Source organism: Grammomys surdaster, unplaced genomic scaffold (genome assembly GCF_004785775.1).
Source record: "Grammomys surdaster isolate TR1022 unplaced genomic scaffold, NIH_TR_1.0 126546, whole genome shotgun sequence".
NCBI lineage: Eukaryota > Metazoa > Chordata > Mammalia > Rodentia > Muridae > Grammomys > Grammomys surdaster.
The window spans coordinates 11,201,335-11,218,142 of NW_021621338.1; the positions used below are offsets into that span (position 1 = coordinate 11,201,335).

The window sequence follows — 16,808 nt, forward strand, 5'->3', positions numbered from 1 at the left end:
TCTAGAAGATGGGGTGGCAGGAGAAAGAGGTTCTGATTGGCTGAGTCTCCTGATTGGTGGCTGTTTCCCGGTGTCTGTCAGGAACCAGTCTGTGCTCTCAGTGCTTAGTCAAGGGTTTAGGCCAGCCATTCTGCATTAGCCTTTCTCACTTGGAAATTCTCTGTCATTGCCCCCAGGGCTGTGTCACCCTTTTCAGGTCTTCACACATAATTTCATATTTATACAAGACTAGTGTCCTTGGAAAATTGCTCCATAGTGTTTAGGTTGTGAGCATTACAATAGGACCTTCGGCTCTGCTGGATACATGGATACCAGCATGTTTTGTTTATAGACTAATGATTCTGACAGGAAGAATATGATAGATAGATAGATAGATAGATAGATAGATAGATAGATAGATAGATAGATAGATAAAATTAATGTATTAACTTTATTATGTTTTATGAAATGGCTCAATTTATTGTTACCATAAATACATATTTTTAATTTCAAACTTTATGTAATTTCTATGCACATCTCATTTGTGTGTCTTATTTCAGTGCTGGACCCAAAGGAGACAACATTTATGAATGGAGGTCAACTATATTGGGACCCCCAGGATCTGTCTATGAAGGAGGGGTGTTCTTCCTTGACATTACCTTTTCACCAGACTATCCGTTTAAACCCCCTAAGGTCAGTATGATGTATTCATCCATTTGTAACAATCTGTGTTGTGATATGTACATACTAAACAGAGATATAGGGCTGCAGATCTGCTCTGTTGACATACGCAGCTTCGCTGAACCCACTGTGCTTAGAAGGAAACAAAATGTGAGAAACTCTACGTTGTTCCTCTACCTTAACTTTACACAGGTTCATTACTCTTTCTCGTTATATGATTAATATTATATGATAGTATATTTCTGCATATATGATTAATATTATAGAATTATATTATAGAAAATACCATGTTTTAGCCATGTATGTGTAAATAGGAAAGTGGAATTACTCCAGGGTCAGGCTGCAAAGCCAGGCTATGGGGAAAGGAGGCTTCACAGAGAAGGTGACCACACCTGTTTGATGCTGTACTACCGCCACAATCCAGCACTCACCTGAAGCCCAGAGAAACCGTAATGATATCTTGATAATTCATTCGGAAATATTTTGAGGGCTGGGAACATAAGTTGTTGGTGAGATCCTGGGTTTAATCCCTAGTGCCAAAATCTGTGTGTGTGTGTGTGTGTGTGTGTGTGTGTGTGTGTGTGTATGTATGTATTTTCTAATAATGGCCCATTAATAAAACATATTAATGAAGTAGAATTTAACACACAGTGTAGTCAAGACATAGGACTTTCTCCTACTAAGATAAAGTTGTGTACTTGAGGATATCTTCTCATTCATCTCCACTGCCTTAGGCTATTAGAGCTTAGGCTCCATTCTGGCAGAGGAAAGACCCTGGACTTACTGGCTGTGCCTATTCGTCACCAGGAGAGTCTCTGTGCATCTGACGCAGGCATGGCTGGGCTGTAGGTTGGCCTTCACACTTCCCATGCTTCTTCCACCTCACTTTTCTTGCTTGGCTTTCTTCCTTCCTTTTCACTGATACCCAGAGAGCATTTTGATACCAAAAATATGTAACAACTCCAGCAATTTGTCTGCATTGTGCAGGCGACTGTCTTTCGGGGTATCCAGATCTGAGCTGAGGAAGATCTGAGCTGACTAACCCCAAACCTTTGTTCCTTACCACATTACACAATGCACAAAGCTTTCAGGACTGCTGGCCCTGAGGCCACCTAGACTAAGGTTTCCAGAACAAAGCCATAGAGAAACTAGTGCTTACTGTCTTCCTGAGTGGACAGGAGCCATTTAGCCTTCCACTTACTTTGGAATGGCTTGTAAGCCACCTGCAGGGACATGTGGACCTTTCTCTGGCAGCCTCTGCAAGTTAGGGTGCAAAGTGAAAGAGAGAGATGTAGCCAGGCATCTGTCTCTCAGGAGCCTGTGGTGACCTATTTAGTGGAGTAGACATCTCAGGTGTGCACCTATGACCTGGATGACAACGGGTTTTAGGTTGGATAAAGCTGAAAGTGAGAAGTACTACATTGGGTAAAAGAATTTTGTTTGAAGAGGCCTTGAGACAGTGGAAGGATATTCAGGAACTGCAAGATGGAGGAGGCTGGAGAGATGGCTCTGTGGCTAAGAGCTTGCTATTCCAGAAGTCCCCTGCTCAATTTGCAGAACCCACATGGAGGTGGCAGGTTACAAGCATTCTTCATTACTGACTTCTGTTAAGGGGCTTGTCCTAGCCTTACCAGAGTGCTCTCTGTAGATATGGGAGCTCAGATTAGACTTGGCAAGGTTTCCCAGAGGTACAGCAGCAGTCTTCCGACCATATTCTCTGTGCCACCATGGATGATTCACTAGTGAGAACAGCATGAAAGGAATGTGCTGTCGGTCCTCAGAAGTGCCAGGACCTCAGTGTGGACCAGGTCAGATGCTAACCTGGACGGCCAAATGGAACAGAAGCGGAAAACATGAAACTGTGAGCTGCAGGGATGTAGGTGTCTGTTTTTCATGAGAAAAACCTCACCCACTTTCCACAACACTGGCTTCTCTTTGTCCAAAGTGTCCAAAGACAGATGAATTACAGAGTCCCTCTCCCCACACTGCCTGATTTGGGCTGGACAGCCTGTAAGGGAAAATTCCACTTTGGCAGGAAGAATCACAATTTAAATGTTCATTTTCCAGAATCATACAGGAAATATGAAAAAGCAAAAGTGTCTCTTTCTAAGTTACCAGTCTTAGAGCTGGGTTTCAAAGGCAGATACCTTGCAAAGAAGAAAGCAGCGAGTGGAGATGGAGCTTTTGTTGACTTCTAAAGCTCATGTCCGCACTTCTCCCCCCTCCACTTCCTGTGTGGCCACACTCTGTGTCATCTGTGCCCTGTTCCCTGCCTATCACCTTGGGCTCTCTTTCTGCTTGATACAACCTTTTTTCCTTGCAATCTGAAAAAAAAAAAATCTTGAGCCAGTGCCTAGGAAAATTATTGATGAGAACAGAGGTTAGGTTGCACAGTTATAGTTTCTGATAAAGGTTGACAAATTTACCCTCCAGGAAAACTGTAAGTTTACATCATGGCTGTCACCACATGACTGTGGGACAGAATTTTGCTGCTCTTTGATCTCTAACAGTCTGAGATATTAAAAATAGCATCCCCCATGCTGTAACCTGCACTCACTGGACACCAGCTTGGAGTGGAGTGGTTCGCATTTTCATGTCCTGTTCTCTAGTTGTTCATTTGGGGAAAGGGTATGAAAGTACTTTCTTTTAAAAGTCCCACTTAAAATAAAACCAGCAGAAAATGTAGTGTGGACTATGTTATATTCTTGTACATATACTTTTTCATTTAAAAGGAAACAGAAACATAAAACAGTTTGAAAATGTCATGGCATTCTTTCTGATGTTTTGTTTTCCAGAGATTTTAATGACATACATGTTAATTAAAGGATGAGGTTAGGTAACAGGTCATATATTTGTCTGTAGAATAGCAACACACAGCTTTCTTTTCTTTTCTTGGGGATCTGGAACTTTTATTCGAGATGAGTGAGCTTTCAGGTGCATAGACAGGTAAGTGTGTTTGTTATTTTTCACTTGTTCAAGCATCCTCTGCACATGACAAACATGCTGTGTCAATATCCACACCTATTACTAGAAAATATCTTTTTAGGTAACAGTATTTACAATAGACATTCTCTGAAAGGGATGGTAGAGTATATACCTAAGGTGTTTTTAAAAATAATATTAAAATTACATATGTACACAGAAGTATTTGTATATGCAAAATTAAGAAAAATATCAGTAAGCTGACTCGGTGAATAGACGTGCTTGCCACCAAGTGTGACAAACTGAGTTCAGTTCCTGGTACCCACATAGTAGGACAAGAGAACCAAGCCTGCACGTAGTCCTTTGACCTCCACACATGTGCGATGCACATACACTCTCTAAATGTTAGGATGCAGTAACGTCTCAAAGAGTAATTTTTTTTGCAACTCTCTTTTTTTAAGATTTATTTATTTATTTATTTAATGTATATGAGTACACTGTCACTGTCTTCAGACACAACAGAAGAGTGCCTCGGATCCCCATTTCAGATAGTCATGAGCCACCATGTGGTTGCTGGGAACTGAACTTAGGACCTCTGGAAGAGCAATCAGTGCTCTTAACCACTGAGCCATCTCTCCAGCTCCCTCAAAGAATAATATTAAGAAGCTTTTAAAGATAGTTCTTATTACAAAAAGTACCAAGTACATCTTTAACTTCTGAATTAACTTGGAGTGTAACTTATTTTAAAGGGAGCAAACAGTGGCAGTGATTTCATTTTCAGGTCTAACCTAGATACTTAATAATGGAATATGATGTGAAAAGAAAAGATGTTAACTATGCTACAACAACAAAAGAAATAATTTATTTATATATATATACACACACATATACATACACATACATGTACGTGTGTGTGTGTGTGTGTGTGTGTGTTCTTGTTAGTTTTTACCTTAAGAGACATATAAAATTCTCTATGAAGAGCGAAGGTGACCAGTTATAGTAAGAAATGGTGACATTCAGCATTTGGAAGCTCAACAGGTCTCTAACTAAAGCTTAGAAAGGTACAGTGTCACCACGCCCTGCCTAGGTGATTGTCATGCACCTGCCATTACTGCCCCTACCAAAGCTGCACAAAGAAAAAGAGTGAGTGTGTCCCCTGTAATTTTCACAAAGGACTGTGTAAAACCAGCTGCCCACTCCTGAACTCCAGCCTTGTATGAAGAGCACAGGATTGTTGTGAAGTAGAATATGTTCTTTCAAGTTTGGCTAGGATCCACTCTTTTCTATGTATTGAACTGTCTACTTGGCATATCTACCTGAATGTCAATAGTCATCATAAATTAGTACATCTTAAGAAATACTATTGATCACATAGCTTCACCCCATTCCAGCAGACAAAATCTCCCACTCTTTCCCTTCTCAGGAATGGCCATGCTACTTCCCTACAGTCTCAGACTAAAAGCTCACAGCTATCACTGGTCTCTCAGGAAGACTGTTATGACTAAATTCTGGCTCAGTCCTCAAAGCTAGTAATGAATCTTAACAGTTTCCATGGCCTCTCCCTAGTGACAATGTGGCTCAAAGGCCATCCACTGTCCCGCTCCCTCAGATGTCTGTGGCTGCCTCTATCTTATCTGCTCTCTGCCTCTGCAAAGCCTGCCCCTACGCAGCTCCACCTCAAGTGGAAGTCTCTGTGTATCCATGCTTTGCTAAAACCCTTCAGTGGCTTCTGGCTTGTTGAATGAGCACCAGAATCTCAGGTTCAAAGTCACTGTCCTCACTCTGTCCTAAGACACCTCAGCCCTGCTTCCTCCATGACCTCTTGTGTTTGCGCTTCCTGCTTTCTGCTTTTGAATTCTCCCAGAATTGTATCACCAATTCCCCCTTCATTCTATTCACAGGCCACCTCAAAGAGGCTTTCCTATGTGACAAAGTTAATTGTCCCTAGGCTCCGAAACCTGCCACCGTGACCTGAGCTGGCTTTGGCTCTGGCACATCTTGCTCACACACTCTGTACTTTGTTGTATTTTCCTTCCTGCAGTTCTCACCAAAACTCCATAAGAACCGATTCGTACCAAGCAAAGCAACATCTAGTAGGTCAGACCTTTGTTGGATGCATTTAACCTATACAACTCTTGCATAAAGAGAATGTGGATTGTTTCCTACTTGTAGATAAGAAAACCAAGGCCCTTTAGGGATAAGTGGCACACAGGAAATGGAATACAACCCAGTTCTAAACTGAGTTTTCCGTTCCCTATAAAAGTACCTTAAATTCCTGGAGAAGAACCACTTCTTAAGTTCTGCATTCTGGTTCAGCTGAGTACATCAGAATGTTTGGAAGTGACAAGGCAAGAGCTGATTTGGGGAAGAAAGGCTATTTAAAAGAGAGTTTGAGTGCTTGATCTTGAATTTTTCCAAGAGCCCTTTTGTCAGAAGCATGGGGAGACAAATGCTGAAGAGAGGGGTCAGTGCTTAAGAGGACATGCTGGTCTTCCAGCCTGATCTACATATCCAGTCCTGGGACAGCCAGGGCTATGCAGAAAGACCCAGGACATGCTGGTCTACATAGAGAGATGCAGGACAGCTAGAGCTACATAGTGAGTCCCAGGACAGCTGGTCTACATAGCAAGTCCAGGGACAGCCAGATCTACGTAAAGAGACTGTTCAAAAAGAGAAAGGGAGGATGTGAAAGAATGATGGTTTTTCTCAAATATGTTTCTGATTTTCAGAGACTGGGGCATTAATGTATGTTGAATGCTAGGTTCTGATTTCTGAATTATTTTCCAGCCCTAACCTAAAAGGAAAACCATTTCCTATTTTACAGGCTATCTTTGTATTTGATTAGTGTTAGAATCTCCTTTCATTCTCAGTGTCATGCCGGGCCAGGGCACTGCTTTCATTCCGTGAGTCAATGGTACTTGGTTTTGATCTGTGTTCCTCTCTAGGATTTGGGACAGGATATTGTTTGGCTTTGGTTTATGCTTGCTTTTTGACCAACCCTAGGAAATGCCATGCTGTCGTTTAAGGTGTGAAATGTTAAAGCAGATGTGATGATCAAGTAGAAGAAAGTCTGTCCATGGTATGTACCTCTCATCTCAGCAGTCAGAGAGAAGAGTCAGGAGGATCGTGAGTTTGACGCCAGCCTGGGCTATCTGTAGTGAGAACCTGTCTCAGAAAAGAAGTACTACTGTCTTGATCCCTTTAAAACTGCACATACGGTAACTGTGTTTGTAATATACCTCCCCCCCAAAAAGACCAACAATCCAGAATTTGATGTCATGTGTTCAAGGAATATCAGCTTTATATTAATTTTTATTAATTATAAACCAAATTAATATGCCTGTATAATATTAATTATAAACCAAATTAATATGCCTGTATAATAAGAAGACATTAGCCACTTGGCTGAGAGAAGAATTGAATTAGTATGTCTTGGAAAGACCGTGTGTCCTTTCTAGCTTTTTATACTGTGTTACAGTTTGTAGTTTGGGAACATAAGATGCTTACTGCCCAAGCCAATGTCATCTACTTAGGCCATTTCCACTCAGACCCTCTGAGCCCCGAGAGCTGCCATTGATGGTTATTACTACCAACATAACTGGGCTAAGCTCTGCAAAGGACACTCTTGCACAGGGAAGTTCTGTGAGTAGGCGACAAGAGGACATTCAGGTAACTGTTTATGTAGATGTCTTCAGGGTTCCACACACAAAAGCTAACAAGTGCCATGCTTGTTAGTCACAAGATACAGTTGTTTTATGAATGTCCCTGGGCAACATAAGAACAAAGACAGTAAGATAACACTAAAAGAACTCATCTTATAAAGAGAAAGTCTTTCACTAGAATTAAGTCAAAGCAGCTTCAAATTTCTCAAACCTTGTGAGAAAGGCCCAGAAGAAAGACCTCTGGGCCCAGATCAAGACTTGGAACAGACCCTTGTGTTAATGAGCTAAAAACTTAAAGTGAAAACTTCTTTACTATTCACTTAAGAAATGGGATAGGAAACAGTATTGTACATGTAAAGAAAAATCATAACACCCCTGTTTTCACAGTGTGGCATTTGCTTGACCTGTTGGGTGCAGTGTTAGTGTTGCTTATGCCTGGAGACTGGGCACACTGAGTTCATTTCTTGGACTACTTATCAACTCCAGTGCCTTGATTAGTCCAATCTCAGATTTGGAGCTGGGTCTCTGGATATGGTAGGAGCCCTTTAGAGTCTGGCTCAAGCAAATCTGGGGGGACAGGAGGAAGCAGTGTCGGTGTAGATATTACATGAGCTTCATCTCATAGGAAGTAAGGAGAAACAGCCAGGAGAAAATGATGGTGAGTGGTGGACCCAGGGCTTTGGTAGAAGAGCTGTTCTACCATTGGACACATTTTTCTTATAGTCTCCATATGTTAGCAGAGACCTGCCCAGATTTCTTGGGTTGTTTACTTTTTAAAATATCTTTTAAAGGCTAACTTATAAAGCAGACATACCCGAGCCCTACTGCTCTCCAGAGCTTTACTCAGTGTAAACGAGTGAGCTGCAGTCCAGGGACATGGAGACGAGGAGCACACGTAGGATCTGGAGCCATGCTGAGGCCAGAGAAGCAGTGAGGCTGGGAGACTCAAAACAAGAGCAATGATGTTCAGATGCTTCCTTACCTTTATTTTCACAAATACATTGCATGTAGCTATGTGATGCTGATCATGCAGAAGTGGGCAAGCGGAGGTCCCTTCAAGGGAAGAGGTCACAACCAGATGCTACAAAACAGACCTTTCTCGACTTGGGTACCAAAGACTTTTGAGCATGGTAACCATGTGCTGGGGAACAGTGCCCCTTGTGATGTAGCATGCATAACAACTTCCTTGATTCCTGCCCACAACATAACAATATTAACTTCTTTTTGCCTCCTTAAGACAAAGAGAAATATCCTCAGAAGTTGCCAAATCTTCCTGAGCAAGCCGTACCATGCTTGGCTGACACACAGTGTTCTCAACAGCAGTCCTGTCTCCAGGCACCTGACCAGACATTTATGAGGACTCTGGTCTCTGATCTAAGTGATAAGATGGGATTTCCTCTGAGGAACTCTCTGGGCACCTTCTGGGACTTGTTCTCAGTACCCAACTACTAGCTCTATGGGTCTAAAATTCAGATTAGAGCTCAAGATGCATGCGTGAGAGTCAGTAGAGATTCGGGGTTCTTAGATCAGGAATCTTACACATAGAAGTGTGCTATTGGTGACCCAAAGTGAAATTTTTTTGCACCTCCAAATTTTTAGAATGAATTTCCCAAAGGAAAACACTGATTACTGGAAAAACTAAGAAAGTAACATTTTCTATTTTTCATGTTCTCAGTACTTGGAGATTAGAAATATAATTTTCATATGAAGTATTATTGCTGGCAGGCTTGTACAACATTACTTAAAATATCTTAGTAAAATTAATTACTATAATAAATTTAAAAAATAAATTTAATAAATTAAAGTCAGAACAATTGGATCAGGCTGATATCTTCTATGAAACAGGCTAAAAGTAACACCCTGCTGTCAGAGTAGGTCTCTACAGGGAGATGAACTGTATGACCTTTCTCAGGCTTTCTGTTTCAAAAATCTGACATCACAGGAAGCTGGATCTTACAAATAGGAAGTGACTGCAGTTCTATCTTATAGATAGGAAGTAACAGGCCAGCAGTTGTACTTCCTGGCCTCCTGGTTTCTAGTCCTGAATCCCCCAGTTGACACATCATAGCCAGGAGCCAGGAGGTCCTACAGATGACAGTGCTGGCTTCCCAAATCACCCCAGTGCCCTTTTCTAAGGCAAATGGGACACGTGTGTTTGACTCCTGTTCTAGGAAAGAATTAAGAGTTAAATATGAGCCGGGCGGTGGTGGCGCACGCCTTTAATCCCAGCACTTGGGAGGCAGAGGCAGGCGGATTTCTGAGTTCAAGGCCAGCCTGGTCTACAAAGTGAGTTCCAGGACAGCCAGGGCTACACAGAGAAACCCTGTCTCGAAAAACAAAAAAACAAAAACAAGAGTTAAATATGGATTTACCTTTCCATTTTGGTATTTACCAAACTATAGACCTGTGTGTGCACAATGTTTTCCATGTACCTGCCCATGAATTTACCTTTACCTCTCTCCCTGTGCTGTGTGGAAAGCAGCAGAACTCAGAGGAAGCCGCACGGAACAGTGGTCTTACAAGCTGTTTTCATTTCCATCCTTTTTCTTATTTCCTTTCCTCCATGAACATTTCCTGCTTTGGTTAGTTACTTTGAAAACCAGAGTATTACATGTTTAAGATAGATTTTTAAGAAAAAACAAAGTATATAGTGATGTTAAACAGCCCAAGGACCATATAGGAATATTAATACTTCTTGCCCCATTCTGTTTTCCATATTTTCTTACTGAATGTCCAGAAGGCAATCCCACCATGTGGGTCTGTGTCATGTCTGCATAGTACTTTTTATTGACCTTGTGCTTTGCTGCCCCAGCAGTGTCCCTGATTGGTAATTGGTAATAATTACTAATTGGTAATAATTACTCCTGACGGGTAATTATTTCTGATTTTTTTCTCACAAGTAATGTTTCATTATCTTGGGGTAGGTTGTACAAAATATGTAGAAGATAAAGGCCTAGAACAGAAATCAGTAGGTTACTCTCCCAAGTATTAAACTAAGCACTTGCAAAATTGCTCATCAAAACCCTGTTAGCCACTCCAACAGGGAGGGAAGAATGCATGGTCATAATTGCATTCCTATTGAGAGTCCTTGTAGAAAGCACTTCCTTACTTAAAACTTAGGTGACATAATTTTTCCAACTTAGTAGATTATTGTTTTTAGTTATTTGTAGTTTGATTTATATAGCCCAAGCTAGTCTTGAACTTGCTGTGTTGCCGAGGATGGCCTTGAACTCATCCTCTTGTCCGAATCTCTGGAGTGTCCCATTGCTGGTCTAGGGAGATCTGCAGAGCCCTGGCCCAGCCTGAGCAACCAGAGAGTTTTGCTTTCCGGAAGGGGAAGGGAGAATCAGATTGAAGCAGCCACTGTGGGTCTGGAGTGGCAAGATGCTACACTACGCAGCTGGCTCCGGACCTTCAGGAGAGAACTCTTCCCCAAAAAGTGTTACAGCTCTTATATGACAGCCACTCTCAGACAATCTTTGATGAAGTAATTCTTGTACCTTTATTCCTTGTGGACAGACAGGGTCTTATGTAAATTTGGGGGTGGGTTGGGTTCTAAAAGCAGATGCTTTCTATTGGCTTGGTCTGAGATGTTAGGAATGCCTCATCTGCATGTGGAGGGGCTTTGGGGCACTGCCCCTATGTGACCAATTGTTCTGGTCCTCTCTATGGGGTGTCATGGTCACATGAAAGAGACCTGGTCGGGAGTAGATGAAATGCCTAACGTCTTCAGGTCTGAGAGTTCCGGGGTTTCTGAACCCACTCAACCTTACCAAGTTTCCTGGCATGCTTCACTGTGCCACACACCACCACACCCAGCTTGGACTTAGTATTTTCAAAACAGAAACCAACAGTTGGTATCACATGACCATCGCAGTCATGAAAACACAGTAGTTGTGGCTGCCTGTACAAAACTACATAGGGCAGGAGGTGGACTAGATGGGCATACACGACTCAGCAGGGGTGACGCGAGTGGACAGTGGGCTGTAAAAATGATCTCAATGCACTCTAGTCACGTGACTGTCACAGATAAACGTAAATAAGAAAGAAAGGCCAGGTCACCATCTGTCAGGCCCCTTTGTCTCCTACAAGAGGAACACCCAGAGGCCTAGCCCACAGGGTCCTGCATGCTCCTTCCACCTGCCTCACCCCTGTTCTGTCTACCTCTAGAGTGTTACCCATTACCAACATGTGTCCCATCCAGGTTCATCCCTCAGCCTCATCTTCAGGGTTCTTTGCTCTGTCTTTCCTGACAACTTTAGACAAATAAATGAGCCATTACATTTTCTTTCTACCCTCCCTCGGTGAGAACTGAAACCTGTCTGTCTTGCAGATAGTAGGTGTGATAGAATGAATTAGCATTCCTCTTCCTCATCATTTCTGAACTTTTCTGAAATCTGTTTTTCTCTTCTGGCCTTTTGTATTTTATTAATGTTGAAATACTCAGTCAGCTTGGTCCCTCACTTTCCACCCTGTCTTGTCTTGTCTCAGCTCCACTCTGCTCTTTTCCCAGAGAATTAGCTACATGTGGAAGACATGAGCTTTCTTTCTGTCAGAGCAGCCTGATCTTGTGCCATTTAAAAGACTGAGCAGAAAGTAAAACACTTCACTTTAGAACATCCGGTAGCAATGCAGTCCATCCTAAAATTAAGTGTTGCCAGGACTGCCATCAATTCTATTGCCTGTCTCAACAAGAAATTAATCCACCTTAGAGGAGTTTGAGGGCTTTTCACCTCTATCTTATTAGAAATTTGCTGTTCTTGGTTTCTTTAAAATATCTAGGCACTATTTTATGCATACCGTCTGCTGACACAAACTATAAACAAGTAATTGGCATTTCTCAGTATAGGTTTAGATCCTCGATACATAGGCAAAACTTTGCAGAGCAAGATAAGAATTCAGGAACAAAGTAGTTTCTTCTATAGATATCACCTGCAGTATAAGCGTGCTTATTTTTCTATACCATTTTTATAACTTCAGAATTTGAAGTCCTATCATGAAGGTTCAGTGCACATGCTAATTTTCCAAACTTAGGGTAAGTGTGTGCACTTAGCCTTTGCCTCCACCTCTCTATGTTACACAGCGGATACTTTGCTTTATTTGAACAGGAAATTATCTGGGGGAAGGAGCCACAATAGCATGGGAAGATACTGTGCTGTATTTATATAATGAATAGGCTATGCTCATGAAATAAAGATATAGAGGAATTTACAACACACATGGACCTCACAAGTATGACATTCAAATAAAGATGCCATGAGATTATTAAAATTGGAGGAACAGGAAAAATTAACGGCTAGCAGCAGGAAACAGAATGGTGGCTGCCTTTTCAGTTGGTTGTGACAGGAAAGAGGCACAAAGAAGAGTGCTCCTAAGGGACCTTCATGTTCTGGATCTCGTCCTAGGCAGGGGTTACTTGGCAGTGTTTTCTTCATAAGCCTCCCGTTCAGCTCACGTCCGTCCCTACAATAACTGTTCATCCAGCTTTCCGTTTTCCACATCCAGCCCATAGTTTTCATGAGCCATCCTTTTGTGCTTCCTGCCATTGAAAAAATGCTCAGCAATCCAGATGTGGCACTCTTCTGTGCCCGCCCACTTCACTTATGTGGTTTGAATGTCTTCACCAAAATTCTGGCTGAAATGTAATTGCCAGGGTGAGGTTTCTTAAGGACAGAAGCCCAGTCCTCAAGCCCAGAAGCATCTGAACCTTTAGGGATGGTTAAGATGGAGAAAGTCTCATGACTTGCAGCATGAAGGCTTTCACCAGACACAGCGCCTCAATCACCTGGCTCCCAGAACCAAGGAAGGCAAACTCACTTTCTTTATAAATTGCTCAATCTCAAGTCTCTTGTTATTACAACAGAAAACAGGCTAAATTTGCGGTCAGGCCCACTCCATGTCTCCTAAGCTGGGATGCTGTTCAGCCTGGAGAGAGCTCTGCAGGTAAGGATGTGCCTAAGAGAACCGGGCAACAGCCCATTGATTTTTAGATTCTGTTGTTTACAGTCTCCTTGGTCATACATAATACTTCCCCATAAAGCTTCGATTTATGATTGCCAAGCCAGTCCATGGGCTTTAACACTATGCCAGATGGCAGTGGCTTATATGCCTGACCATAGCTGCCTGTGGGGTATTGGCAAAGGATCTGAGAGGTCCAGAGGTGCCACACTTTGATGGAAACTGCATGTATGTGTGATGCCATCAGCCACTCAAAGGACTGAGGCCCTATAGCACTGGAGTGCTGGTGTTCTATGTCTGCTTCTTCCCTGATTGTTAGGAAGCTGCTAGAAAGGAACTGGCCCCACATGCTTCAGTTTGTCATCAGTGTGTCGTTCTTGGACCTGTTGATCATAACATCATTTTTGAGGTATAAGAAACAATTTGTTGATAATCCTTTCTAGAGTTTTGTTAAAAACCTCACCATTCTTCTTGTTAATGAAAGAAGCAGTTTTCAAGCTTAATATAAGTGAGTAGAGTTACAAGTCTTTGCTCTTTGCCGTCTGATAACGTTTTATCATCATTTACCACAAGAGTGAGTCTCTTACTTGTCCTTCACTTACCCAAAAAGATCTTTTGTCCCCTAAAACTTATTTCCAGATCTGTTTAAACCTTTGAAGTCATTCTAATCTCAATGTAGTAAAGAGTGTCTATTTGGGGATAATAGACAAGCCCAACCCTGATCCTCACGGAACTTAGCACCATGGGCAGATGTGCTGCCCCCTGTCTGTGGGTATCAGCACAGTAAGAGCTCCAACAGACACACAACTCCCTTTGAAGGCTTAAGCAAGATCCCGACAGGAGGCTTGAAGGCCAGGGCTGGGGAGAGTATGTATGTTCTGTGTCTTTCGTATCTCCCCTAGAAACTAATCCAGATCCAAGTACACAAACTGTAGACTTCAGTAACTGCCCCTGTAGTTTGTTAACAGATTGATTATTTTGAAATCAGTTTTTAAAACATAAAGAACAGAATCTGTGGCTTTTCTCCACTAAGCCATTTTCAGGAGTCTTGCCTACCTAGGCTGTACTTACCTGTATAAACTTATGAAGGCAGTCAGTAACTACCCAGCACAGCTTAATATTTGAATATAAAATTTTTCATCGGTAAATATATTCAGACATCTTAGTGCCATTTGTTCACCCAATAAGCATAAGCATACACATACACACACACACACAAACACACACACACACACTCACACACGGACACATACATGCGTGTGTGCACCCACCCTATTAAATGTGTACAGTGGTTTGTACCCTGGACTGTTTAAAGAGACTTATATGCCCTCCTCTCAAATAGCCTTCTATTTACATAGAAGGAAAAACATGAGCACACAAAAGTACAAGAGTAAATGTAAAATTAGATGAGAATGATGAACACTGTGAGCTGGGATAACAAGGGAGAGATGTCCACAGAAGACAGAGAGTATTCTCATAGGTAATGGATGCTAGCAGGTCACTGAGACACTAGAACTCTAAGGCCCTGGAAAAGACATATGTATTCCACCTCATCTCCTAAACACCGGAATCTCTTTTTTTATTGGATGTTTTATTTACATTTCATATGTTCTCCCCTTACCCCATCCCCCACCCACCCAGGAACCCCCTATCCCCTCACCCCTCCTCCTTCTTCTCTGCAGATGTAACCCCTACCTACCCCCAACTCCCACCTCCCCACCCTCAAAATTCCCACCCCCTGGGGCGTCCAGCCTTCATGAGGTCAAGGATCTCTTCTTCCACCTATGCCCAGCAGGGCCCTCCAGTCTTACATATACAGCTGAAGCCCTGAATCCCTCCCTAAGTGCTCCCAGGCTGGTTGTTTAGACCCTGGGAGCTGTGGTTGGTTGGTATTGTTGCTCTCCTCATGGGGCCACAAACCCTTTCAGCTCCAATGGCCTTCACTCTAACTCCTCCATTGGGAACCCCATTATCAGTTCAATGGCTAGTTGTGAGCATCTGCCTCTGAACATGTCAGACTTTTGAAGACCTCTGAGGAGACATCCATATCAGGCTCTTATCAGCATGCACTTCCTGACTTCCACATCAGCATCTACCTTTGGTGACTGCACATGGGATGGATACTCAGGTGGAATGAACAACGGAATCTCTTAGCACACCTAGAGCAGTGTGTCTTGAAAGATCCATTGAAGTTTAAACAGAAGTCTTGGTATATGAGATCCTGAGGTGTTTCTGACCATGAGAGGTCCTCATGAATGGAGACCCAGAGAGAACAGCACATAGGCACATAGTGGCTCAGAGTAGGCATCGGAACAACACAAAGGAAGAAAAGTTTCTTAGCTGGTCAAAGGCGGGAATCTCAAGAGTTGAAACATGGTGGAAATCAAGACTAAGTATTAAAATGGCAAACTGAGGCTGTCACAAATACCTATGATATCAGGGAGACTCAGTGTTTCCCAACGACAGTCACAGGACAGGATTCAGAGTACTTCTTGCTCAGCCTCAGTCCTGGTCAGCTGACCTTGAATTTTTATATTAGCCTTTTCCTTTGGAAGACCAATGGTTCAGCTTTTGATTGTCACCTCTAAATTTGGTATAATTGTGTAATTTATGTGCAAAAAGAACCTTATAATCTTTGAAACATAAGTAGTTTCAAGGGAAAATAAAAGCATGTATGTTGTTCATGTCTGTCATGTAGAATAGGTTTGGGAAAGTGTCACAGCATTGATGAGTCTGTTCACTATATTTTGATTTTTCTTAAATAAAAGGTTGAACACAGGAAACATTGCCTACTAGCAGCATACACATTTTGGAACACCAATGTTGGCCAACTTACATAGGCAGGGAAGCCTTGAAGAAAAACTGTATAGACACATCAGGTCTAGAGGGACCAGAGAAAGGACAGCTAAGTTTTCCATGGCTCAGAGCAGCTATTGTGAAGTATGAAAATTTAGACTTTTTGCTCCTATCAAGAATAGATATCATCTCTTCCTGGAATTAGATTAATGCAAATGTGTTAACAAGATCTACCCTCAACTATAAAAATAAGAGAAAGACATATAATTATACTTCATTCACATTAGTATATGATAAAAATATACCAATAAAACTTTAAAAGATATAACCAGGATAATGGTTCTTTTTAAACAAGATTTACTTTTATTTTGTGTGCATAAGTATTTCCCTGCTTGAGATATGTGCCCCACATATGTGTCTGATACCTACAGAGACCAGAGGAAGGTGTCTCAGATTCCCTGGAATTGGAGTTAGAGACATTTGAGAGCCACCAATCAGGTACAAAGAAATGAACTTGGGTCCTCTGAAACTCAGCCAGTGTTCTTTGCCACTGAGGCATCTTTCTAGCTTCAAATTATTATGTCTTATGAGCATACTATCTGTCACATCTGCTCCAAAGATACTGAAGTCCTTTTGCACATTTTGAAAGGTAAAGGCCGTTGAAAGTTGTCTTTCCTAAATGCAGCTTACTCTGCTTCGTTGGAGGCTTTCTAGATCCAAAACTAGGAGGCTTTTCTTCTTTTCCTCAAAAGAGGCAAAAAATGAGAGAGAGAGAGAGAGAGAGAGAGAGAGAGAGAGAGAGAGAGAGAG

At 42.1% G+C, this 16,808-nt stretch overlaps 1 protein-coding gene across 1 annotated transcript in view; it reads left to right on the plus strand.

Annotated features, from left to right (window-relative positions):
- The window catches only part of LOC114614974 (ubiquitin-conjugating enzyme E2 E2), a 274,943-nt gene that overhangs the window by 217,200 nt on the left and 40,935 nt on the right, over nt 1-16,808 (plus strand). The window contains exon 4 of the mRNA XM_028760602.1: nt 540-672. Within this exon, the coding sequence (XP_028616435.1) occupies nt 540-672 (133 nt within the window). The remainder of the gene's footprint in view (nt 1-539; nt 673-16,808) is intronic.